General features: G+C 42.3%; 2 protein-coding genes across 4 annotated transcripts in view; one reads left to right on the forward strand and one right to left on the reverse strand.

Annotated features, from left to right (window-relative positions):
* Positions 1-27,979, forward strand: part of PTTG1 (PTTG1 regulator of sister chromatid separation, securin) — a 294,965-nt gene that overhangs the window by 199,720 nt on the left and 67,266 nt on the right. The window lies entirely within an intron of this gene.
* Positions 1,578-27,859, reverse strand: CCNJL (cyclin J like). Of its 2 annotated transcripts, none has more exons than XM_061616741.1 (6): positions 27,267-27,859; positions 26,336-26,444; positions 12,275-12,485; positions 8,333-8,632; positions 7,038-7,197; positions 1,578-4,367 (listed from the first exon to the last, which is right to left on the reverse strand). In XM_061616741.1, the coding sequence occupies exons 2-6, from the start codon at positions 26,411-26,413 to the stop codon at positions 3,923-3,925; spliced, it is 1,194 nt and encodes a 397-aa protein (XP_061472725.1). In that variant the 5' UTR covers positions 26,414-26,444; positions 27,267-27,859; the 3' UTR covers positions 1,578-3,922. The 2 variants fall into 2 exon arrangements, with proteins under 2 accessions (XP_061472725.1, XP_061472726.1); XM_061616742.1 differs by lacking the exon at positions 27,267-27,859 and adding an exon at positions 27,065-27,153.

Raw genomic sequence — 27,979 nt, forward strand, 5'->3', positions numbered from 1 at the left:
AGTGTTTAAAATGGCTGAACGTATAAAAGGAAGAGTGAGAGTGGAATCAGGGGGGGAGAAGAGAACTGAGTGGGTTGCTTGGTGGGGTTTAGAGAGTTGTTTGCCAAGAGAGAGTGGAGAAGGAGGGGGGTGGAGTTCGGATTAGTATTGAGTAAAACCATATGCTTATGTGCCTTAAGAAGAAATCTTGTTAGCTTTGTTATCTTTAATAAATACTTAATTTGGTTTACCAAAGGCCTGATCCTTGGCTGGGGTTTCACAGACCAGAAGGGAGGGTAAGGTAATGACCAAGGCTGAAGGGGAACTGTAACAAATGGTGGCAGCGGTGAAGAGAATAACAATACCAGTATTCAGAGTCTCTGGGAATACTAGTATTAGGACGTGACTGGTGGTTGCCTAGCAGGGGGATCTGTTGAGATCTGTGCTAGAGCGGGGAGAGAAACAATAAAAAAGGGCAGTCCGGACTGGTGGAGTCCCTGGTGGTGCCTAGTGACAGGCAGTAACCACGAGCAGGTAGGAACCTGACAGGGAGAGCCAGGGAAGGATGCCTCACAATGCCTTGCTCCCCTCTTGGAGCATCAATCAGAGCAATTGACCATTAAACCGCTCTGGCCACTGGAGCTCTGTCAGCGAAATAGGAGTCTCCTCTAAGCACCCTTCACAAACTACACTTCCCAGAATTCTTTGGGGGAAGCCATGGCTGTCTAAAGTGAAATAAAGGTCTGGCCTGGATGTGGCCTGGATGTGGCCCCGATTAGCCAAGCCAAACAGCTGTGAGTCTGGCTTTTAGAACACTGACGATTCTTACTGCGCATGCCCGTGCTTATTATTGACTCTAATGCTACATCTCTTAATTAAAAATCAGCCAGGCATTTTTTAAAAACTTTTAAACTGCAGAAGATGAAGATCAGAGTATGGGGCAAGGTCAGTAATACGATTACAGATACTCTATGAACATGGCTGATTTTTAATTAATTTCAACCAATTATAAGAATTCTGACAGAAAAAAGTCCAACAGGGGTCTGGATTCCCCCCCTTTTTTTATATTTTGAACTCTTGATTCTCCTCGACTGTTGTATTGCCACGAAAGTTTAGAGAGTTGTTAAGCAAGCGTTTCTGAGTCCAGGACTATAAGTTTTGTAAGGTTTTGTTTTTTATATGAGCTTATGGGAAGCAGCAGTATGGCATGGGGGTATCTTCAATTTAACATTGAGGAATGTGAAAAATCCACGCTGGCTATAGTTTACAGCCACTTTTGTGGCTGTATAAAAAACATAGAAAGCTGCCTTATACTTAGTCAGACCACTGGTCCACCTAGTTCAGTATTGTCTACACTGACTGGCAGCAACTCTCCAGGATGTCAGACAGAGAATCTCTCCCGGCCCTACTTAGAGATGCCTTTGGGGATTGAACCTGGGACCTTCTGCCTGCTCTACCACTGAGCTATGGCTCATCCATTACTAATGGAACCGCTAAATGCTTTAATAAAGGGCACGTTTTGAGGGCATGAATGGGATGTTAGTATATCCTTTTTTTAGTATACAAGGAATGAACAAACACTTTAGTGTTTTGCACTGTTTATTGAATAACCTTCCGCTAAGATATAAATGCCAACTTGGGGAAAAAGCTTCTCTGTAGGGATAATAAAATGAACATTTTGGATTCTACAACCAGAGCTTCCTCAGTAGTATTTTACACAATTAAGTGGTTAATGTTAGCTTACAACACACAAAATATCATAGCTATTAAGTTGCATATAAATACAAAAAGAAAAAAAGATACTACTGTGAACAAAACAGTTCCTACTTTTGTTTTGCTACATATATTGTTACCTTAAAGTGACATGCCCAGACTACAGTTCACTTTAGAGACATCAGTCTTCAATTGACAGACTTCCTCTGACAAGGGAAAGGTTTTCCTCACTCTAAAATCCAACACAACCCTCCCACAAACTATTTTTTCCTAAAAAAAATAATAACTTAAAAGCAGAATGACACTCACTGGACACTAGACAGAATAAAACCAATATATTGCACATAGTTTGTATTGCAATCCTGAGAACCTTTTCCACAAACAATACTGGCTTTCAGTGACTGACAGGATAACAGATGAATATCAAAGGAGCATTTCACACTCTAGCAGGAGTTGTCAAAAACATCTTGTAACTGGACCCACAGAAGTCCTGTGTGAAGCGTAAGCGCATGAAAACTGTATAGATCATGATCCTAAAGTACACATATGTGGAACTAAGCTGCAAACGAATCAATGGGACAAGGCAAAATTGTCGGTAAACCCATGCTCCCAAACCTGCATTTGTAGAGGTAATGCAATGTGGAGGGTGGAAAAAGGCAGTTACAGAAAAAAAATAAGTGGCTGAGTGGGATACTTGTACAAATCAAGTGAATCTTCCTTGCAAATGCCCTCCCTTCAGTTGTTTTCCCATCAGTCAGGCTCACCTTTGATTTCGGTATCTGCTATAAAATGGGGAGGATGTGTAAATGGCCTGGGAGAAGCATTTGCAGGGGGAATGAGTGGGTGGGATTAAGCAGCAGTTACCTGCCCATTTTTTCTCCTGCAAGTACCTCACCATGATGCAAGGTTTGCTTTACATGGAAAAACCCACAAAGGGTTGGGAAGCCGTTGCTTTCCCCACAACGCGTGGTGCCACTCCCAAATCATGTGTTTAGAATATGAAATTTGGGGTTGGGGGAAGCCTTTGGATGTACAAGAGCAAAACCTGACTCTCTCTCAAGTGATCAGGCCATTGTTACCAGTAGGTCTTTGCTCTGTAAGGGGGTGCTTAAAGTAAACTGTAGTCTAGTATTATTTTGCATTGTCTTCATAGGCTGTAATGAACAGAGTTACTCTAGAGTTAGTGGTTCAACAACAGCAACTTTTAAGACTAGCCTGTTTCCAACATTACCTCAGACTCCCATACTCATCAATGTTTTTAAAAAATCCCTTTAAAAAACAACAACATTCATTCCACATACATTTATCCATCTTTAGCTTTAACTCAAGACTGCCAGACGAAACATACTACATTAAAAGGCAGCAATTCCTGCAATATTAATATTTTCACAATGAATTGTTTTCAAGTAAACATTAATCCCTGACGTAACTTGTAAACCATGTTTTCCCAACAAAATGATATTTTAGTTATTTAAGGCAGCAGCATCTTAAATATTTAGAGGTAAGGTTAAGATTGCATTTTTGAAAAATACTACAAACATTAGACCCAAGTGGTATTTCACCTACTGATGCCTCACCAAATTTCAAGAGAGATTAAGGCCAAAGTGGTTGACTATTCTGTGCACTTGTGTTCAAGTATAATGTCTTGTTCTATGAAACTTCCAGTCAAAGCAAGGCAAGGAACATTCTTCATAAAAAAAAAAATCCACAGACAGTTTGAGAGGTATCAAGAAAACACAAGCCTTGTTAGTGTCAACAAAAGGTTCCAGTGTTGTGAGCTGCCACTATAAACAGTGTTCACAGGGGAGCCATCATACAAGCATATCTTGATGGCCAGAGGTTTCTCCAAATTTGTTTTTCTGAGTAGTCTTTTTAATGACTTATTTCCAGTTCACTGGCATCTTTTCTAGGAATAAATGGGGCGAGAGTCTCTCATCCCCCCAATTTCAATGTCACTTTTGCAAAATCTTGAATTGTGAGGTATGTTTTTGCATTTTTTTTAAAAAAAAACCCATTTCTGTTAATTCTTGCAGGAAAGGCACCCATGTTTTGAAAGTGAAAACCAAGAACTGGTTTTAATTATGGATTTGTTTTTGTCCAAGCTATTTGCAAGCTGTTGCTTTACAGAGCTCCTTTTTTAATGATGGCAGGTGCAACTCAGTTTACATGCCACCAATGTTTTTCCTTCCAAAATGTACTGTCCTCTCTCGCTCCCTTTCTTTGTACGCACTCATCCATCAAAACAGCCTGTTGTGTATGAAGGATGCCCACTAAAATAGCTACTGCCATAGGTCAGAGCGAGGCAGTGCCTAGGCTCTGTTGAAATGGCTACCTGCATAGTGATAGGCCCTTGAATGGACATGGTTTGCAAAACAGGCTGAAAGCTGGCCTGCAGAGTAGAGTATGAATGCAGTGAATCGCTATTCCCCGAGGCAAGGCTGCTCAGTCGAGGAGCTTGTAAAGAATCCCGGTAAGTTGAGCACAGATCCTGTATTGGAGAGTGGAACTGTGAAAGAACAGTTGAACGCTGAGCCAGGGGATGATACCGTGACTGCTGAAAGAGAACTTGAGTAGGGGCATGGAGGGTTAGGCTTTCCGCAACTTGCTGCTGCTGCTGCAGCCGTGTCACCCGATCCTTTTCCTTGTTGGCTTCTTTGATGTCCTTATCATGAGCTCTGTTAGATAAAAATAAATCAAGCACACACGTAAGAGCTAGGTTTTGTAAACAGCATTCACAAAATCAGTTTTAACTCACTCTCTATGCCTTCGTATGAAGTGGTGTCTGTGATTGCTCCAGGCCTTTTGACAGAATGGAATGTATTAGGATCATGTTTTCAAATACGTCACTGAAAATCATAGTATTTACAATACGCTCCTAGCTATAATAAAAGTTACAGAAGCTAAAATACAATTTGCAATCATATGTCCAAGTCCAGCAATGATACATCAGTAGACCAAGGTCTCGATCTATACCACCAGAGTTTTTAAAAAATGGGCCACCAATTTAGCCATGTCATCAATAATGCTGCTCATCTGTGAAGCAAGGCAATACAATTGATTATGTAGTAGGCTCACCAGCACCATGACTATTTGGAATTTTGCAAAAATTGAGTGTCCCCACTGTCTTAGCCATTTACGCTGACATATCTGACTGCCACATTAGTACAACACTCATGCAATCTGTAAGAGTCACACAGTGCCAATGTTAATGCCACATTTTGCAATGTTGGGCTAGGGCAACCACTGGTGAACTGTACCTTGCATGCTAGAGAAGCAAGACTGTGAAGCCCTTTCAACACTGCAGACTTTATTTCACAGTGCAGGCAGAAGTCATTCCAATAAGAAACACTAGTGGTAAGGTGACCAACTATCTAGGGTGGGAAAAAAAACCCTAAAATGTTTTGGTTCAGAACTTGGCTTCTGCAGATTTATTCTAGTTCTACTCCAAACTAGGCTAATAAGGGAGCTTGGCACCTGAACCAGTTGTTTCATGTGGAGAGGTCAGTGTAATGGACCACCAAAAGGTAACAGGAAGGGAGAATTAAAATGTAATGTGTTACAGGGAGAGTTATTATTATTATTATTATTATTATTATTATTATTAAATTTTATTTATACCCCGCCTTTCGGCCAAAGGCCCTCAAGGCGGCTTACAAAGAAAAATAAACACAGGTATAAAATACAATAAAAACAATGTAATTTACAAAAATCAAATTAAATAACAAATAACATTATCATAATATTGTTAATTAAAAGCAGGGAAAGCCCAGGGTTCCAATCTGAAGAAGTTATTAGTTAAATCGAAAGTACTGGGGAGTTAGGGTAATGTAATGACTATGAATCAAGAAGTCCCTGGTTCAGATCTCACCTTTGCCATCTATCACTTGGAGGCTACTTGGTCTCTCCTAGTCTGCAATACGGTGGATAAGAATAATGACCTACCTTACAGCAGTGTTACCCAACCTGGTGCCCTACAACTCCCATCACCCCCATTCTGGCATGGTTAACGGAAGCTGTAGTCCAAAAATATCTGGAAGGCATCATGTTGAGAAAGGCTGTCTTATATTACCTTGCTGTAAGTATTACAATGTAACATGTGAGAAGCACTTTGAACAACTGAAAGTGCTATACAAATGTATTATTATTGCTCTAATTATAATGCCGAATTTAAGTTATGTTGATGCTTAATGCCACATGCTTCTTGGACACAGAAGGCTACCAGAGGATGGTGGGATAAGGGAGGAAACACCAGAAACAATCTACTGAACCTGAATTATTACTGAATAATGAAATACAATTTGAGTATTTTAACATTACATGAATTCTCAGTAATTCCCATACCACTTAGGCCTCAAATTGATAATGCCTTCTTTGTAACTCCTTGGAACAGTTTACTTCAGAATCTCAACACTGGTTGGAGGGGTGGTGGTGGTGGCTGAACTCTGCACTGCCCACAGGCCTAAGATGTGGCCCCACAGCACAGGGAAAGCATAGAAATGCTGCCCTCACCCCTTCTACCACGCTAGTGGACTCTACCCTTAAACTAGCAGCCACCCTCCTGCTTGCTTCCACCCTTTAAAAAACAGAGCCAATTAGAGAAGCCTGGACAACCCCTCACGCATGTAAATGTCTCCATTTATGGCTTTTCAGGGTCTGTCTCAGTTCTTGTGGGAGGATGGGGAAAATGAGAAGTACAGCACCAGAAGCAGCCCATAGTGCTGGGCTGGTAGGCGGCAGTAGTTGCATTTTGATCGCCTAGTGCCTACTTTAGGTTCTTTTCAGTGCCCTTTCTTTTTTTTTTTAAAAAAAAATTCTCCTAGATCTTTTAATATCTTCTAAACAACACGGATATTTTTGTAGTTTTATCATCGTCAATTTTAGTCTCTCAGTTCAATGGCACTTGATTGGTGGAAGGGGTGCTCTACCAATAGCAAAATGATAGGTAATGACTGACATGTATTTATGCTGTGCTGATTTAACTGCTGAACTGTTGCTGGGTGGGTTTTATTAGCTTATCGTTGAATTTCAATATAATTTCAAAATTTTGTTTCTATCACTTTGTCGCCTAGGAAATATTTTCTGGTAACTAATAAGTAGAATGGCTACACAAATAAGAAAGTTTGGCCAGTATCCAAAGACCTTGTTCCATTAGCACAAGGATTTATGCTTGCACAATGGAAACGTCCCCCACACCCTCTCCAAATCTTCTCGAGAAGGAGCGCATAGGGGGAGGAGAGGGTAAGTTCCATCGTGCACGCATAAATCCTTGTGTTAATGGAGTAAGAGACTTATTGCTACTTTCCATACAAGCCTTGGTCAGGTAGCTGCTTTTGTTCAAAACTTACACCAGCAGGAGTTCAATACACGGCGAAAGATGCTCCCGGGAATAACAAGTCAGCAGCTGGAGCTGTGTGGTCCAAGAGGGAGAGATCTCCAGAGAGATGCGTGAGGCGCCCACACAAGCAGCAGCAACCAGAGAAGGCCGAAAGGAAAGAAAAACATGATCTGGAAGAAAAAAATTACAAAATGAGACCAAAACACCTCCATCCATAAATGGTAAACCCTTACCAACTTCTAGTAAGACTGGCTGCTGGGCAGTGAGATGTATAAACCTTCTGGCTGCAAACTAAGATGCCAGAATAACAGCTTTGGCTCAAGAGAGGGCAAATCAACCTAGGCCAGTATTTCTTTCAAGTAATGCCACTACATCTATTGTAGTCTCTTTATGTGTGCAATGCAACTTTTATAGGCAATAATTCAGGCCTAGAAGGGGGCTCTCAGCTAGGCATTTGATGGGCCATTGCCATCAGAGCTCAGACTTTATAGGCTAAGGCTGCAATCATAAGCACTAGAAAGTAAACTCGATTAACTTTGATAGGATTTACTTCCAATCAAACATGCACAGCTTCATGCTGTAAGTATTGCTTAGCTTTAAGAGTTAAATACTGCATATTTTGGTTTTAGATTTTGGCAGAATGGAGGGAATGTGTTTTTTAGTGGTTCTCAAATGTGCTTCATCCTCAGGAGGTGGCAAAAAGTTATCATCCTGAGATCTAAAAGCTCCAAGTTGGCATTTTTGCCCAGAAGCAAGGAGCAGCAAGGATAGGGTTGGATCCTGACTCATCCTTCCACAAACCGAGAGGCTCTTTCCATTGGCAGGAAGCAGTCTGATCAGAGACTTTCTGCTAAGAAGGGTGGGAAGCAATTCTTGACAGTTCCCTCTTTCCCTGCAGCCCCAATTCTCATGCTCTTCTACTGCATACAGAGGGCTGCAAGGAAAAAGAGGATATTGATGAAAGTCACTCTCCCACCTTCCAGCCTTTCTCCAGCAGGGGAATTCAATAATTCCACTTGTGGCAAGATTGGATCCATCCCACAAATGTTAAGCCAGGGATGGGGATTAGCTTGGTAAAGAGTATGCCAAGCCACAAGTTAAGACCTTGAAGAGCAGGAATTCCCCTTCCCAAAGCCTTAGCTTTTGATAAAACGCTATTTCTAACGTGGGGCACGTGCTTTAGTGATATTTCCATTAGACATGAAGTTTTCCACATTTCCAAGGACTGCTATAATCCTGATGAAGGCTAATGCAAATCAGAAATGTGCCCTGGGCTTTCCTCTGGCATCTGGATCAAAAAGTTACCTTGCAGTGAGACTTCTAGGAAATAGTGAGAATATTTCTCCATGAAAGCTCTGACTTTGGTCATGGATGTGATAGGCCAGCCATTGTGCAGATCACCCTCACTAACAGAAGCAAAGAGGTAGTAATCAATGTAATGTGCTGGAGTTGGCAGACAAAGATTCCAGTTAAAATTTTCCAAGAGCAACAGTTCCATCTTCAGCAGGTCCTTCTTTGTTAGCGCCAGGTTAAGGCTACACATGTACGTAACTCTGTTCAGTTGCTCCAGTTTCGGCACTCTGTCCTCCTTCTCTTCAAATTTGCCTATTGAAAAGGAAGAAAAAGCCACCTGGGTTCAATTCTTTCCAACCCATTCTCTCAATCCAGATCACTAAGATTTTACTGAACTGGAATCAGCTAGAAGCCAATGCTGAAAAATACAGAATTCAAAGATTCATCAGCCAGCCTCTGCTGCTGTTAGGGATATGTTTGCACGCTGATGAAGATTTTGGCTGTCAAAAGGCTATTAGGACAGATGGCTAGAAGGCAGAAGGTTCATTAATCATTCAGCTAGACTAGCCTTTCCATTCTGGTGCCCTCCAGATGTTTTGCACTACTACTCTCATTGGCCATGCTGGTAATGCCTTGGGTCAGGCATAAAGGGAAACCATGGTTTTTTACCCTGCGAACAAGCCACTGTGAGCCTTTTGCTTGCATGCTCATCTTCCTCATCATTTGCACATTTAGATGTATTTTTCTACAGGTTTATTACATTTATTCTGAAATATTATACAAATATTGGAGGTCACTGATTCATAGGGTCGCCATAAGTCGTAATCAACTTGAAGGCACATAACAACAACAACATTTGTACAGTAATTTTATAATACTACTTTGGGAAACTGGAGTTTAAAAACAAATAAAGCATTTTAAAAACATCATCCACCAGCCTGCATCCCCCCCAATCCCCAATAACAATAAATCCATTATAAAAATAAGGAGCGGTTGTGTGCAAATGTTGCTATTGCCAATCTTTAACCACCGCAAAGGACTGAGGCAGCTTCAGCACCTGCTCTTTGTAGCTACCTTGAATTACCTTAAATTAATAATTCAGTATTTGTTTGCTTGTGATCCATTCATTGAGCATTTGTGCAGAACACAGAGGCCTATTTGCTGGAACTTAATAGCATTTTTAAACTTACAAAGCATCCTCAACAGCACTGCTATAAAAATATGTTGACTAGAAGAAAATTAAAATCATTCAGGGAGGAAACAAGAGGTTGCTCTTTGTTGTTAAGGTAACTTATTCTGTCAGAATAAAAACCAAAACAGGCTGAAATTTGGCAGAACAATCCTGCAGAACTTTCAAGGTGGTATCAGATTGGTGGCTTCCTACTTGTGCAGTGGACTTCTGCTTGTACAAATGGGACTTGCCCTTCCTCCCTCCCCCCGCTCCCCCAAAATCTGCTGCAGAGTGTTGGGAGACTATCCAGAGCAGATGGGGGCTTCAAGGGGGAGGGAAAACCCATCTCCTCTGCTGGCACAATGCTGGATCTTGACCTAACAACTGTAATTCTGAAGTTGGTGGTTAAGGAAAATATGCAGGAAGGATTCAAAATGTTTTTATACTAACCAGCCTTAAGTAATTGTTAGGGATCTGACAGACTGGCCTGCAAAACGGTTAATCAACATAAAGTCTTTTAAACATTTCAGGTGAAGTAAACAGGCCGGAATTGGTGTAAACTCAGTTGTTCTGCTTTAACAAATATGTGGAGTACAGTACTGGTTTTTACTTGTTGAAATACAAAGTATTAGTTGCATTACATCATTTAATTTGCTGCTCTGTTTAACACATACGTTAAGTATTCGGGTAATGTTCTAGTGTGTTTTTGCCCATATCACTACAGTTGACATTATTTGAACAGGAGCCCTAATATTAACATGTTTCAAAGCAACGTATTCTTTTTCATGAAGGTGCAAGATGTAATTAATGCAGTCCCACACAGAAGCACGTGGCAGTATAGACCACACTTCAAAGAAAGAGGAGGAAAACAGCAGGTAGTTTAATCCAGTTTTCCACGTGGCCTTTTTTCCTTTGTACTGAATATTTCTAAGTAGGCAAGTGCGATTTAAAACTCTACCCTAGCCCTTCCAACAGGAGCTACTCAGCATTTAACATTTATGGGCCTCCAAACAACCTGCTCCAGGTTCTACTTGAACGGATTCTAAGAGCTCTTTTTCCTCTAGTCTGACAAGTTTTATTTGGCGTCAATGTTTTTCCAGCCTTGCAGGATTTAAATTAACATGCAGAAAAGCCTATTTTGGGAGAGCAGAATACAAAGGACAGATAATGGACTGAGGAAGGATTGGAGACACAACACACCAAACAGCTTCTGCTGCTCTTGTTGTTTTACGAGGATTCTCTTATCTCCTTTCTCAATTGCCCCCTTGGAATCTAGCTGCTCCTGAAACCATTATGCCCACTCTCATCTGGGACTTGCCTAGCATTTTATGCAATAATCTTTTACTACTGTGATAGCTCCCCCAGGAAAACCAAGGCTCACCCTCAACAGTCAAACAAATTGCATCTGTAACAACTTTGGACAGGACCACACAATACACCAACAGTGTGCAAGCATGAGGTGGCCAAGAACAGATCCCATCTATCTTGGCCAGATTCATTCACCTGTGAATCTTATTTCAACTGCTGAAGTCTTTTTAAAGAGCTTTGAGAGGCTCTAAACCAGGCTTCCCTACCTCGCTGCCCCTCAGTTGTTGTTGTACACCAACTCACATCAGCCCCAACCAGCATGGCCAATGGTCAGAGACAACAGGACGTTCAAACATCTAAGAGGGCCCAGGTTGTGGAAGGCTGTTCTAAGGTTGGTCCTGATGTTAGCCACTAGTATTTTCTACCTTATCTGAAGCTTTGGGTTATTAGGCCATTTGTCTTTCTGTAAGGTTGACAACTATGTTTTCCAAAAATGGCATAAAATTAAAAGAAACCTAGGGGGTCATAGCAAAGGATGGATCATTAGGCAAGTACATGGAAAGGGCTACACTTTAAGAAGCAACTAGTACAGTATCTGTTCTCCATGGATTCAAAAGACACTAACTATTACATGGCAGGGAATCAAAGGTTCATTTTAAGTGTTTCAGGAGCCCCTTTCCATGGGTTCATTCCACAATTCTCATCTAAAATTTACAGACTGGTGTGACTGGCCCTACAGGCCTTTAAATAATAGAAAAGTGCAAGGGGTGAACCAAAAGAAAACCTTTTCCCAAGGCATTAGTGAAGCATTTAAAGGGCAGCAAAACTTAACCTATAACTTTCTAACAGCCAAGCACCCCTTTTCATCGGAACATCACGTGAAACTTAAGAATCTTCCCCATGCAAGTCGAAATCAAGTACATCACTAAAAAATTCTAGGTGAAGTTGCTGATAGTCTGTACTAAAACCAACCCTTAAAATACATATAATATGCAAAAGGCAATAGCCAACTAAGTCATACGTTACTTGCTTGCTTGGGAAGGGGGAGGAAACTAAGTTGTTTATCTGTTAAGTGTGCTGAGCTGACAAAAACATATTTATTTCAATTTATTATATTTCTGTTTATTTTGGGCGGGTCCCATCCAATCTGGCTTGCAACCATGAAACAGCAAAAGACTATTGGCTGTACCCAGAGTAGACCCACTGAAATCAACTGGCACAGCCAACTAAGTCATACTCCATTGATTTCAATGGGTCTTCTCTAGGTATGGCCAACAGTCTTTTGCTGTTTTATGGTTGCAAGCCACTTTGGATGGGACCCGCCCAAAATAAACAGATATAAAATAAAGTGAAATAAAAATGTTTTCGTCAGCTTAGTACACTTAACAGATAAACAGCTTAGTTTTCCTCCCCCTCCCAAGCAAACCAGTAATAGTTGCAACAACATTTATGCATTAATAAGCAAGTTTACTCACTTGCAAGGAGAAGGCACGCAACTGAGATGACATATAGCTGTTTGACAGCAATATCGTAGCGGTCCATAAAGAGGTCCAGCAAGTAGACAGCAAGGTGCCGGGCTGTGGGGCAGAGCTGGCAGTGGCTGCTGAGGATAGCCAAGAGGTCAGCAAAATAGCGCCGCATCCCGATTTGTGGAGAAAGGGCCTTGTACACAGGCAGTTTCAGCTCCTATAGCAACAAAGGAGGGGAAGGGAAGACAGAGAGAGGAAGAAGGGGCATTATTATGAATATCCATTTCAGAAGCCAGAATACACAGATCACTATCCGCCACCTGTTCTGGCAAGTGCTGAGCAACTAACACTATACAAAGTGACCCAGCTCTTGTTCTGGATGAATATCCAATGTGTTTTGAAAGACAATTAAAACTTGTGCTAATCATTCATACTCTTGAGAATCATTTAATTTTTTTAAAAAAAACAATTTAATCTACTAGCCAGCATACTTCATATTAAACCAAACATCTTCCTGACTCAAAACTACCAACATTATTTATGGAGAAACAAGACAGAGTGTTGGGGGCCCTTAAAGGCTAACAAATTTATTATGGCATAAGCTTTTGTGGACTGTAGTCCACAAAAACGTACACCATAATACTGTAAATTTGTTTCGTCTTTAAGGAGTCTCAAGACTGACTTTTGTTTTTGTTGCAAAAGACTATCATGGCTACCCCTCTGGAAATTATTTATGGAAGACTTTTCGAAAAATCACTGATGTATACAATCCTGACTTTCACAGGTTGAAGGATTGGGAGGGAAATTCCTGCAAAGTACAAACTATGCAAAAGAAAGACAGAAAGAAACAGGACGGCCTTTGCAGAACATCTGATTCACATGAAGCTAGTACCAAAAACAAAGACAAGAGCCAGACAGCAACAGGTCGGCCCCATATGCCTTTATTTCGAGGAGGGGGGAGAGAGAAAGGGGAAAGAAGACAACTTCTTACATCATTTATGCAGTCAAATGACTTGTGCCAGCATCTAGCACCAAGTGTAAATGAGTTCAGCACGTATCTTCTAGAATTTGTGTTTAAGTTAGACGTTACTTTCTGAGGTTTGGTGAATTATAACAAAATCAGAATTTAAACAACCCAATTTTAACACTTCACACACAGACATTTCAACATCAGTACCACATCCATGTTTAAATTCAGGCGCGATTGCTTATCCACAACTTTGTAAAAGGATGTGGTACATTTTAATCCAACAGGATGATTTAAACCCAGCAGTGGGTGTTTTAAGGGCAAAACTAGACAGGAATTCAAGCAATTAGCATATTCAGGTTTCCTAGTATAAACAGCAGTCATGTCCCCACCTCTCCCAAGCAGAATTGGGACCATGGCACATGGGGAGGTTTTTTTCATCCTTTCCCCCTACACCATGATCCCTCCAGAGCTGCTATTATTTTATTTAGCAATTGTGTAAACAGCTTCACAGCCTGAGGCCATCAAAGTGGTGCACAATTATCCTAAATACAGATAATGTAAATTAAAGCCATTCCTTCAATTAGTATTTCATAAATGACTGGGCCATATCTCTGGAGAAAGCTCTGTGCATATGTGTGCGTAGGATTAAACTTCTCAGACCTGGCTATGGCCCCAAGAGCTACTATTTATACTGAAAAACATAAAGACATGCTAACAATGTTCAAGCAGTTAGTGTCATGCCTCGCTTGCCCCTGAGACAAATGCAGCAAAAGATTATTCTTCAGAACAAAAGATGACTTGCCATTGTTGGCTCCCCAAGCAAAGAATTTAGAAACCATTGATTTAAGTGTTCAGAACGGTCGTTTTGGATGTTATTTTATAAAACTGCCCAAAATGAAAATGCTGCTCAGTCATAAAGCCCAATGCATTAAAAAAAATTACAAGAGTAGCTGAATAAAGGAGAAGCCAGTTCATTAGTCCCAAACAACTGCAAGGATGAGACCTCTTAAATAAAAGGACTGCAATGTAAATATTTATGCGATGGTGAAGAGGACCCATTTCCTCAGGCAAACACACTTAACTATCTATCTTGATGCCAGATGCATTCACATACTAACATGATAATTAGATGGCATCCTCCAGTCTTGCTTCAAGGACAACAACATTTCCTTTGACCTCAACAGCCTCCTTGTGAAAGTTTTAAAAACACTCCTGCCAGGGATGGAGTTTATTTGGGTGTAAAATAAAAATGGAACTGGATTTGAAGGATCCAGTTTTAAGGAAGAGTTGCCTAACACCCAGAAACCACATCTTTCAGCTACTAAAGAGTTCTACAATGCTCATTGTTCAAGTCAAAACACCACCTTTATATTTCTCTCATGAACAAAACCCTTCACTTACAACATTTACTATGCAAAGGATCTACTACTGTAGATTTCATAAGCTATGATTAAAACACAGAAGATGCTTCATTTTTAAAAATACATGACAATGGTTTTGTTGGAAGCTCAAGTATGCAGGTTGACAATGCAAAACAACGTAGTAGTGATGTGCCAGTTACTGTTAGGACATCACAAGCTTGTAAGTATCTTATAGTCTAGTACACATTCCCTTTCATTGACCTGAATTCTGAAAACAGATATGCATTGTCACCTTTACTTGCTGTGGAGCTAAGGCCTAGGCATGCGGTCTGTAATACATACACACTATCTTGGGGGCAGGGCTGGGCGTCAAGTTGCCTTCACTCCTTCTCCACCCGTTTAGTGTGTCTAAATGAGACCAATGTTAAGTGAAGTCAGTAAGGCAGGGATGGCCTCCAGGTGATGTTGGAAAACCAACTCCCAACAGCCCCAGCCAGCGAGGCCGGTGGTCAGGGATGTTGGGAGCTGTAGTCCAACAACCTTAGGTGGACCACAGGTTCCTCACCTCAGCATCACACAATTGGCTGTATGCTCAGTGAAGACACTGGGAGCAATATCCAACAGCGCCAGTGAACACAATGGGATTTCCCCTTCCTCTCCTGCTATCACAACACACTCCCATCTACTCTGGAGGGCCCGCCAGGCCTTCAGAGATTTTGGGGAGCACGAAGGGACTGAAGGGGGAATGAGAGGAAGCCCAGTTACACAAGTGAAAGTCTGTTATGCAGCAAGCTGACACTGAAGGTCATCATCCTTGGCTGACTACTGTGAAATGTGCCTATGGAATTGTTTCCAGAATAACCTTATCAAGTCAGAAGTATCTTTGAAAACTTGCTTGGAGTATCAAATCATAATAATAGCACATAATTTGTGTTTTCTTCCACTTCAAAAACATATTCCCTCCCAAGTATTCAGAAAATTTTTCTTTAAGGGAAAAAATTCTAGGGACTTGATCTCTTTCTAAAGTTGAATTCAAGAGCGCAACACATTTTGGGCGCCATCAAACAGTTGATGCTCTTTATATTTGATGATGTTAACTTAATTATGCAATTCCAAACAAGAAAGCTGAAATGAGTCACGTCAAATTTGGTATGGGCTTCAAGAATGATGGAGGGGGGAGGGTACTGCAAACTGATCAGGAAAAAGCTTGGGCAGTAGCGGCAGATGGCAATTTGTGCAAGAGAAGGGATACCACAAAACTCAAGTGTTATGTAAAGCTGAAACTACTTCTTGATTACTGGAACAAGATTATGTTAACTGTACTGCACAAGAAAGTAGAAAACACAAAAGCAGGCTTAATGTCACATAGAAATGTATAAACCACATGAGTATATGGACAAAGAACCAATACAAGTTCCTATCCTGCAGACTGCACCAACTTAAGCCACATCCACACCATACATTTAAAGTCCTTTTATACGACTTAACTGTCATGGCTTCCCCTAAAGAATCCTGGGAACTTTATTATTATTATTATTAGATTTGATTAGACGCCCATCTGGCAGAGGTTAGTCTCCCACTCTGGGCGACATACAGCAAAACACAAATACAGTTCATATAAAAACATAAACAGAGAACATTAAAAATTAAAGGTTAAAACTCCCCCAAAGCTGCACACTGCCAACCTAACCCACCTTCCACGCCTGGTTACAGAGCCAGGTCTTCAAGGCCCGACGGAAACAGAGCAAGGAGGGGGCCTGGCGAAGGTTGGTTGGCAGCGAGTTCCATAGTGAGGGAGCCACTACTGAAAAGGCTCTGGACCTGGTCCTCGCCAGTGTCTCGCTGCTCTTAATGGGGGAATAAGAAGTGAACCGTTCGAGGAGGATTTTGTTAGCCGGCGCCCCTGATGAAAACGGAGGCGATCCTTTAGGTAGAGTGGGCTGGCTTCAAAAAGGGCCTTAAAGGTTAAGGCCAGGACCTTGAATGTGGCCCGGGCAACAACCGGTAACCAGTGCAGTTCCTTGAGGACTGGGGTGATATGATCCCGCCGGCGGCTGCCTTTAATCAGGTGAGCTGCCGCATTCTGCACTAACTGAAGCTTACAGACCGTTTTCCAAGGAAGACCCACATATAAAGCATTACAGTGATCCAACCGAGAGAGAACCAGCGCGTGTACTACTGAAGGGAGCAGATGGCTCGGGAGGTAAGTGCGTATCCTTTGGATGAGAAGTTGGTAAAGCGCCGCCCGACTAACGGCCACTACCTGCACCTCCATCGATAACTGGGAGTCAAGAATGACTCCCAAACTCCAGACCTGGTCTCTCAGGGGCAATTCTACCTCGTTGAGCACCAGATCAGTGATCCCCAGTTTATCTTTGTCACCCACCAGCAAAACCTCCGTTTTGTCAGGATTCAGCCTAAGCTTACTCCTGCTCATCCAATCCCTCACTGACTCCAGGCCCTTAGATAACATTTCTATTGCCGCCGGTGGAGAGGATTTAAATGAGAGAAAAATCTGAGTGTCATCTGCAAATTGATGGAATTGCAGACCAGCTCTCCTGATAATATCTCCCAGCGGCCTTATGTAGACGTTGAATAGCATCGGGGACAGGATAGAGCCTTGTGGCACCCCACATGTGAGAGGCCAGGGCTCGGAGACCTCATCCCCCAACACCACTCTCTGGTATCTCCCAGAAAGGAAGGAGCGGAACCACTGTAAAACGGTGCCTCCAATACCTAAATTCTCTAGGCGATCTAACAAGATACCATGATCAACGGTGTCGAAGGCCACCGAGAGATCTAGGAGAACAAGGAGGGTAAATTCCCCTCTGTCCTGAGCCCTCCTCATATCATCAACCAGCACAACCAGCTCTTTCCCATGTCTAGGTCTAAAACCTGATTGGAATGGGTTGAGATAATTCACTTCCTCTAGGAATGCTTGTAGTTGGTTCGCCACTACGTGCTCGACCAATTTACCCAGGAACGGAAGATCTGAAACTGGGCAGAAGTTGTTTAGATTCAGGGGATCTAAGGAGGCTTTTTTCAGAATTGGGGTTATTGCTGCCTCCTTAAAGGCGGCTGGTAGATGACCTTCATCAAGGGACGCATTAACCATTGCCTTGATCCCCTTGCCCAGTTTGTCCTTGCAGCTCATAATGAGCCACGCTGGGCAAGGGTCGAGTATGCAAGAGGTTGGTTTAAGAGAGGACAAAGCCCTAACTGCTTCCTCAGAGGAAGGAAGCTGAAAACAATCCCACAGCCTTAAGGGCCCCATAGTTGCAACTGGTTCAATTACTGAGGCTGTAGCGGGTGGAATGCTGCTCTTGATGTAATCGAATTTTTTCCGCAAAATGTTCTGCAAAGTTGTTACAGGAGGCCATGACATGTACTCTCGAGTCAGGGGCCCCTGGCCCCACCAGACTATGGACCACCTAGAACAGTCTCCTCGGGCAGCATTCTGTGGCCGCAATAGAGGGCGCAAAAAGCTCTCTTTTGGCTATCCTCATTGCCGACCTATAAACGGCCGCTGCTGCTCTAGACCGAGTTCTGTCCATCTCTGTGAGTGATTTCCGCCAACGGCGTTCAAATCGTCTTACCTCCCATCGCAAGCCGCGGAGAGTACCAAGGAACTGTCCTACTTCTGTTTAAAGGGAGGGGACGTTTCAGGGCCATCTGGTCTAACGCCTCGGAGACCCCCGTGTTCCACCTGGACACCAAAGACTCTGCCGAGTGGCCATACGTAGAGTTTAAAGTATCCCCCAGCTCTCGTATGAGTCCATCCGGGTTCATAAGCCGCCTAGGGCGAATCATCCTGGTAAGCCTCCTACCCCTCCGGGGGAGTGGAGACACGCGGAGGTCTAAACTGACCAAGTAATGGTCCGACCAGGACAAGGGGGCAGTGGCCAAGCCCCTGACTTCCACGTCACTGCCGGCCTCTCCTGCCACAAATACCAGGTCAAGGGCATGACCTGCTGCATGTGTAGGCCCGGTTTGAATTGGTTGTAACTCCCAGGCTGCCATAGTGTCTTTGTATTGGTCTCTGACCGTATGAATAAATTCATTCATTCATAGTGTCCATAAAATCTCCGGCCACTCCCGAGAGGGGGGCCTCAGAATGCACGTTAAAATCCCCCAAAACTACCAAGTTTGGGGATTGTGCACGTACATCTGAGACCACCTCCAACACCTCTGTCATGGAATCCAACTTTAGTTTGTTAGGGGATCTCCAAACAACTTACAACACCCTTAAATTACAGTGACTGTTAAAGTAGTATAAAAGTGCTTTAAATGCATGGTGTGGGTATTTATTTTAACATTAAAGTATTGTTTTATTTGCTCTCAGATACAATCCCTGCTTGCTCCAAAGCTTTCTGAAACTCAGCCCTGGCTGTTACTCACCATGTCTTGAAAAGCTATGTACAAAGTTAATGAATACAGGCAAATACAAGAAAAAGCTTATTCTGAAGCTATAGATACAGAAACAATCAAGACAGGAACCTATGCAGGCATTAAGCCTTCCTCCCATGATTAGAAGCAGGCACAGAGAGAGCGAGAGCAAGAGGGGGGGGCGGGGCTTGGCTGTCCCCATCCCCTTAACCTCCTCACTCCCGTCCCTGCTGACCTCCACATGGGCCAGACTGTACCCTGTGTAGGCTCCCCATGTGTTTTAGAAACTGCATGAGGGGAACAGACACAGTGACATTTCAGACGGAGCAAAACAAGTTAGCCATGCCCTCACTCCAGTGCCGGATTTAGACTTGGTGAGGCCCTAAGCTATATAAAGCTTGGAGGCCCTTTGTTAAAAAATTACACCATATATATACATAAAATTTTAAAAGCCCCCCCCAAAATTCTGAAAGTTTTTGAGGCCCCTGCGGATTGTGAGGCCCTAAGCTGTAGCTTGTTTAACTTATGCCTAAATCAGGCACTGCCTCACTCTCCCCAGAAGCATGAATGCCTGAACAGGGCTAGAGTTGAGGTATAACGGAGAGGGAATTCTTTCAAAAAAAATTCCTGGATTCAGATCTTTTATCGTACTTTATTGTGGCTGTTATTTTTTAAAAACAGATTACTCTTGGGTTTTTAAAAAAAAGTTTTAATGTTTGTTCCCCACCTTCTCTTTCAATGTCAGGAGATGTTATATATTCCAAACTGAGAAGATATAGCCGTCACATTAAAATAATAATAATAAAAATCCCAAGAGTTGTATTCAATGTTGCGCTAAGCAGATTGTTCTGTCAGTGCAAGGATTTCCCCTTGCGCAATGGAATGATCTCCCCCCTCTCCTCCCCAAATCTGTTCTGGGTAGATTTTGGGATGGCAGGAGGTACATGTGTATGTGTTAGGGAGATACTGTTGCACTAGTGCTAATCCTTGCACTATTGCAAAAATGCAGTTACAGCCCCATGTTTTGAAATAAACTTGCAACAGCTTCAGGACAAAAGAGTATTACGTAGCTCTTTCATCTGAACCTTGGGCCAATTCACGTGTGAGATTTTTTGGTATGTACATGTTAAAAAAATAGAATGTGTGTGCTGTAAAACATACATACAATATGGAATCCTAATGCAGGATATTGGTTGGTGGCTCTCTGCATGTATAACAGATGTAGGAAACACAAGCAATATGTGAAAAGGCCCTTAGATAAAAGCTGACACATCTTTCTCTGGCTTGCTGAGACACTCAGGGTTTTTTTTATTGTTGGTAAACTAATCACTGAGCAGAATTGAAGCACATGATTACAAAATCCTGACATTTATTTACTGTTTTCCAGGATTTAAGAGGACTCTGGTCATTTTTTATTATGTTATTTCATTCAACTACATAAAATAATTCTGGGAGGAAAGGGTGGGATATAAATTTAATGTTGTTATATGCCTCCAAGTCGATTACGACTTATGGCAACCCTATGAATCAGTGACCTCCAAGAGCATCTGTCATGAACCACCCTGCTCAGATCTTGTAAGTTCAGGTCTGTGACTTCCTTTATGGAATCTTGTTTGGCCTTCCTCTTTTTCTACTCCCTTCTCTTTTTCCCAGCATTATTGTCTTTTCTAGTGAATCAGGTCTTCTCATTATGTGTCCAAAGTATGATAACCTCAGTTTCATCATTTTAGCTTCTAGTGACAGTTCTGGTTTAATTTGTTCTAACACCCAATTATATGTCTTTTTCGCAGTCCATGGTATCCGCAAATCTCTCCTCCAACACCACATTTCAAATGTTGATTTTTCTCTTATCTGCTTTTTCCGCTGTCCAACTTTCACAGCCATGCATAGAAATCGGGAATACTATGGTCTGAATGATCGTGACTTTAGTGTTCAGTGATACATCTTTGCTTTTGAGGACCTTTTCTATTTCTCTCATAGCTCCCCCCTCCCCCCAAAGTCCTAGCCTTCTTCTGATTTCTGGACTATTGTCTCCATTTTGGTTAATGACTGTGCCGAGGTATTGATAATCCTTGACAAGTTCAATGTCCTCATTGTCAACTTTAAAGTTACATAAATCTTCTGTTATCATTACTTTAGTCTTTTTGATGTTCAGCTGTAGTCCTGCTTTTGTGCTTTCCTCTTTAACTTTCATCAGCATTCGTTTCAAATCATTACTGTTTTCTGCTAGTAGTATGGTATCATCTGCATATCTTAAATTATTGATATTTCTCCCTCCAATTTTCACACCTCCATCTTGGTCCAATCCTGTTTTCCGAATGATATGTTCTGCATATAGATTAAACAAATAGGGTGATAAAATACACCCCTGTCTCACACCCTTTCCGATTGGGAACCAATCGGTTTCTCCATATTCTGTCCTTACAGTAGCCTCTTGTCCAGAGTATAGGTTGCGCATCAAGACAATCAGATGCTGTGGCACCCCCATTTCTTTTAATGCATTCCATAGTTTTTCATGATTTAATAAGAAATTTTTTATAAACAAAGACACAACTATACTATATTTTCTTTCCAAAGAAAGCACACAACAGTTCAAGTTATTTCCTGTGTAAATTTCACTTTGAACAGTATATTCACTTTGGCATATTCTGTCTATAATCGAGAACGCAATGGAAAAATACAAGTCAAAGGAAGATGTAGGAGGGGTATGGCCTGTAGCCATATGCTATTCCCAAAGCACATCTCTGATGGAGATTTCTTTTTTTAAAAAGTAAAATAAAACATAAGTTAACTTTTATTTTAAGACAGTGAGCTTTCTAACCTCGCTTGAAACACACCAGCCTAACCAAAAATTTTTTAAAACACAGCTAAGATCCACTTTTCTTATGCATTGTAACTCCCAGTGTGAAACTAAATTACAACTTATCAAGTTCAGTTCTACCACTACAGCTGCAGTTTCTAATGTGGTGCTGTGAGAACCATGGCACCCTCAGATACCTGGGATCTGGATAAGATCCTCTGCACCTCAATTATTTAATTTTTAAATTTTGAGGTTGATTTATTTTGTTTTATTATTTTAGTTTTGCTTTTTCGGTTGTGTATGTGGTGTTTCCCGATTTTTTTTGTCTGTGCTTTGGGATGTGTGTAGGTGGTTTGCCTGGGTTTTTTTTTGGGGGGGGGGAGCATTATGACTTTTTCTTTTGTAAAATGGGTATTCAATGGTGCCCATGACAGTTTCTTAGAATTCCAGAAGTGCCTGAGCCATAAAAGTTAGGAGACCCTTGCACTAGAGGCTTACCCATGCCAAGATGCAAGTGTTATCATCAACACTGCTTTGTGAAAGATCATTAAATATTTTACATATTTATTGCTTAAACACAATCTGTATTTTTTGCATTTCATTTCCCTCAAACTTCACAGCCAACATTTTATCTCTCTGCATCTATGTGCATATACTGTATACCTGTCAATTCAGGATAACAGTTCATACATCTGATGAAGTGGGTTGTAGTCCACAAAAGCTTATACTATAATAAATATTGGTAGTCTTGAGGGTGCCACTAGACTCTTGGTTGTGTTTGTTACAAAACAGTGTACCTTTCGGAACTAAAGAAGGGTTTTCCCAAAGAGCTCCTCCGCAGACACAACAAGAATGTCCACTGAAGGGATTACCCTGAAATCACACATGTTCCTTCCTTGTACAGAAAAAGTTGTTGTTAGAATGGAAAGGTGATAGCAATGGATACTGTTTATTAAGGTTTACTTGGGAAGTTACAAACACCTACAAAATGAACCCTTTTAACTCATAAATATTAAGTCATCCAAGACAAGTACGCAAGAGACCAGACAAGCTCCCATTTGTACACTATATGTATCCACAGAAAAGGAATAAATATATACAGGTGCAATGCATGTTTTTAAACATGGTGAAAACCTGTGCCCTTGGCCCATCATAGCTTCAAGATACATTAGATATGTGCTTCCAGAAACTATCCACTAATATTTTCTCTACATATTGAGGTCATCAGCAAGACATGCAGTGGACAGATGGAAACTTGTCTTCTTAAGAACCTTTGTGCATATTAGATATGCAACATAATCCTATGCATGTTTACTCAAATTTCAGCCCCACTATGTTTAATGAAGTTTAGTTCCAGGTTAGTGTTCATATACCTGCAACCTTAGTGTAGCTCAATTGCAGTGATGGCTGGCTCCATGTCAGTGGGACAGTGGAATCCGCTACGGGTTTTGGTCTGAACTTTGAAGGACCTAAAACCTGGAGTGGGTTCCCCTGCCCCACTGACATGGAGCCATCAGCCGCCACTGGTCAGTTGAACAGACTGACTATAGCCCATTCTTATGCATACTGAGGCAAAGTGAGTCTCACAGTGTTTGGTTGGACTTAGTCCCAAATAAAGGTGTGCAGGATTGTGGTTTAAGTGGTTTGGTATTGGTGCAAAAGTCACCACCTTGCATCACTGCAGCCAGAAATCCTCAGCATCCTTTAGAGTAGGGGCATCCAACATGGTGCCCTCTAGATATTGCTGGACTGCAGCTCCCATCACCCCTGATTGACCATGTTGGCTGAGGCTAATGCAAACTGCAATCCAACAACATCCAAAGAGCAACACATTGGCTACCTCTGCTGTATACAATATATCAGGACTGGGATCTCTTCTGGCACTCCAAAAACATTAATACTAACTTGAGACACAATGCTAACACACAGACACCCCTCCACACATGCAAATAGCAGGAATATGAACACACCCAAGCCATGCTCGACACATGTTCCAGCCCCCTCCTGCATAAACATCTCCTTTGCCAAGACATGGGAACAAGCCCTCAAACAGAAATAAGTATTTCTTGCTGAGAAAGGATAGGGTAATCAGACATTACCCTACAATCAGCACAGCATGGCCACATACAAAGTGAGGGACAGGATGAAAAGCTAGGTACACTGGAAGATAAGATACCAACTGTCCATGCAGATGTGCAAGCAACAGCACAGCACGAGCCACTTCAGACCAACAGAGATGCAGAGTACCAACAATATTAATGTGCAACCACTTAATAGCTACTCCCCGGTTGTCGATTCTTTTCTTAAGCTAAGTTCTTGCATAGATACCATCCTAATTGTACACTGCAACAGCAGGAGCTGTGTTCCCATTCCTCGCTGCCCTGCCCCCAAGGTGTCTGTCAAAGTTGCTGCCATGGTGTCTCACAGGAGGCCCTGGCTTCGCATTCATGTTGATGCTGCAGCTGTTGATGCAACAGAGGTAGCAGCTGTCCTGCCAGGACCTCCTTTCTCATTGCCATCCCCCCCCCGACAATCTACCTTCAGTGCATGGTATGTACTATACTATTTTCCCATTAAACACATTTTGCTTGGCATCTGCCACAAGACAAAACACACACCTTGCTGCATTGCCAATGGAGAGATGGATTTTTTTTTGGTCATCAGGATTTTGTTTTTGGTAGAAACACATGGATAATGGGATGTTTAGTTATTTGAAGTTTTGTTTACATAACAATCCTCCCTCACCCACAAATTTGATTTCATTCAAGAGGCAGCTGGACAGCCTTCTGTCAGGAATGCTTTGCTTTGGATTCTTGCTTTGAGCAGCAGGTTGGACTTGATGGCCTTATAGGCCCCTTCCAACTCTACTATTCTACGATTCTAATTTCAACAATAATATTAAACTGCTCAGTTGTACTGGTTTTAACCAGGCATCCTCTGTCCCACACTCCCAAATCAGGACAACCACACTTAAAAACCATGCCACTGGCAAAAACTTCTCAATGGCTCAATTATGCCATTCATTTACTGTACAGCTTCCGATAAAGACTAGTTTTGCAGTCTATACTAAAATGTAAATGTACTGCCTTCAAGTCGATCCCGACTTATGGTGACCCTATGAATAGGGTTTTCATGGTAAGCAGTATCCAGAGGGGGTTTACCATTGCCTTCCTCTGAGGCTGAGAGGCAGTGACTGGCCCAAGGTCACCCAGTGAGCTTCATGGTTGTATGGGGATTCGAACCCTGGTCTCCCAGGTCCTAGTCCAACACCTTAACCACTACGCCACATTGGCTCTCAGTATATACTAGTCCTGTACAATAGGAAGTCTCCTGTACCAAGTGGCACTACAACCATATATGGAGGCCTTACAGGTTAACACACACACAAACACGCCCATCATTTTTGCAACCTGCTTAACAACAAGCCTAACACAGAGCTGAAGCAAGAATGTTTACCAAAACTCAGAAGGAATTTAACACACCCGATACATTTTCCTGTAAAGTTAGGTATTTCATATTACCGCAAACACTAGGAGCTCAGAGACACTTGGCAGACCCATCACCAAAAAGAAACAAACTGTTGCTGTGTATAGATGTCCCTCAAATCTATACAGTGGGAGAGAAGCAGGGCAATTGGCATTGGCAACGGGGCTACCAGGCTTAGTCCTGCTCACCCCTTGCTCAGTCATTGGCCATGCTTAGAGATGAGGCTCATTCATGGTAAATCCATATCCATGAATATGCCCCAGTAGTCACTAGTGAAAAGATACTTTCATATAGCTTCCCCCTCTGCCTTGTGTGCATCACTGCATTTTCTTGGAAGCAAATCCCACTGAAGCCAATGAGATTTGCATCCAAATAATTGCCTTTAGAACTTGTGCATTCATTCTATTGCTTTTAAACTATCCGTTTTTATTCACACACGCTTTAATCACAGTGATTAATCAATAGCTTTTGCAATAGAGCTGAAGAAAACGAGCCAGTTTATTTAGCATGCAGCACAGGCATTCATCCACCTTGAAAAATAATTTGATTGAATACGAGATATGAACAACAAACTGTTTGTTTGTGCTTCCATTCTAGACAGCATATTACAAGCAAGAGCACTTGAATGATGGCGTATGCTTCTAAGTGGTAATTGCTGAAAACTGCAGGAGGGAGAGTGCTCTTGCGAGCTTCCCATGGGCATCTGGTTTGCCACTGTGAGAACAAGATGCTGGACTAGATGGGGCACTGGCCTGATCTAGCAGGCTCTTTTTATGTTTTTAATATGTAAAATCATGGGCCTAGTGTACTTAAATATTGCTTTCTCCTAGAAAAGGGGAAAAAAACAACCTTCAGTATCTTTCTTCTATATAGAGCAAACTATGCACATTTACTTAGAACTGTACTTTGTTCAATAGAACTTGCTCCCAGTTTAAGTGTGTCTTGGACTGCAGCCTGGAACACTTTGGCTGCAAGGACCAACCACCACTAGAATAAGTTTTTTAAAAAGCAAAGGTACAAACAGGTAAGAGTGGAGAGGGAGGAGGTCAGGGAGGAAAACTCACCTTCAGCCTCAGAGTCTGATGGATCTCTGCTGCAAGGTCTCCTTTCCACCATGGCTCTTCCATCTTTAGACTTCCCATCCAAAACTTGGTCCGGTGAAAAAGGCAATGCCTTGTAGAGAAAGAGAAACAGTGTTCTAGATTAGCCAGCAGAGTGGGTCTAATCTTGATTTGTGCCCATCGTTTTTACAAACCCTCATTTATTTCCCAGTAAAGGCGTTTACAACTGTTGCCTAACTGTTGCCTAACGGCAGAGTTAAGCACGCCTATCCCCATTAAAATCAACAGGCTTAAGACCTATCCTTGCACGGTATCTAGCTGTTTAGTTATTTGGTTGAGATTTTTAACATCCCTCCCCTCTAAAAAAGAAACACTCGAGGGACCCAGACATCATGTAGTCGGTGTAACTACATCCAGCCTGTTTTCTAAAGCCGATCCAATTCAGTCCATCAAACCTCTCCGAAACACCTGGATTTATTCCGTTTTATTCAACCATCAGCACGATTAGATCTACATACAGGCACACTCACCCCAGGAATCTTGTTGAAAATCAGTCTGTTTTGTCAGCACATTTTGTTGTTTATTGCAGACAAAAAGGCAAGGACGCTTCTATTTAAATACAACCCCATCGTTATTTCCCGGCTCCCGCCCGACAAAACTATCTCCCTTCACCTTTTTTTAAGGAAGGGCTTTTTAGAACATCTGGCCGGCACGATTATATTTTTAACAGACCTCACCAAGACTCCAGATACGAAATGCCCGGCAGCGGGCTACGATCGAACTCTTTCTCCCACCCCCACATCTGATGGAGATACTCCCCGTGACCATGTTCAGGCAGGCTACCTAAAAAAAAATACAAGTTACACGACCCTCCCCGGAAAAAACCTCCGGAGTTTGTCCCACAGACTGCAAACACGACCAGTGCAGTTGTTACCTTTGCCGCTTGCTCTCGAGATTGTGATCACCAGCCTTTGTCCTATCCAGTGTCTAGTTACTTCTTGCTGAAAAACACCGCACCTCAGAGCAGAGGGGGGAAACCTGAAGTTATCTCTCCCCCCTACATACTAGACTACAGACAGGAGGGAAGTTAGATGCACCCCCCCCCGGCATGTCGTGGAGGGCGCGAAGGTGCTCTCCGCCCTTTAGCCACCTCTCCACACCACACGCCCCGGATCCCTGTTTCTCGATGGAAGCTCCAGTTCACTGGACAGATTACACTCCCGGCGTTATACTGCGCACGCGCGCACCTCGCGGGGCCTCTGGGCGTCGTAGTTCTTCTCGCCTCCCTCACCTACACCCTTCCGTTCCCTTGCTCTGCTCTCTACTTCGGCCTGTACTGAGTCGGCCCGGTCTCTGCGCGCCTGAGAGTCACATTCGTTCGTGGATCCCCGCCGCACGTTTCTTTCACGGAACAACAGAATCGCAGCTAATGAGGTGCTTAAAATGCTACCTGAGACCAGCGCAAGATTGTCGCCTGAGTGGCTCCCAGGCAGAAGAAATTCAAAGGGAGGCTGTAGTGTCAAACCGCAGAATTCAGCAGAACTTATCAAGAAAGTAGATTCGATCTACTTGGGCATTAATGAGGACAATGGTTTTCTGCCACATGATAAGCGGTTATTAACTTAAATATTCAGATGATAGAGTTAT

Source organism: Rhineura floridana, chromosome 3 (genome assembly GCF_030035675.1).
Source record: "Rhineura floridana isolate rRhiFlo1 chromosome 3, rRhiFlo1.hap2, whole genome shotgun sequence".
In the NCBI taxonomy this organism is placed as follows: Eukaryota; Metazoa; Chordata; class Lepidosauria; order Squamata; family Rhineuridae; genus Rhineura; species Rhineura floridana.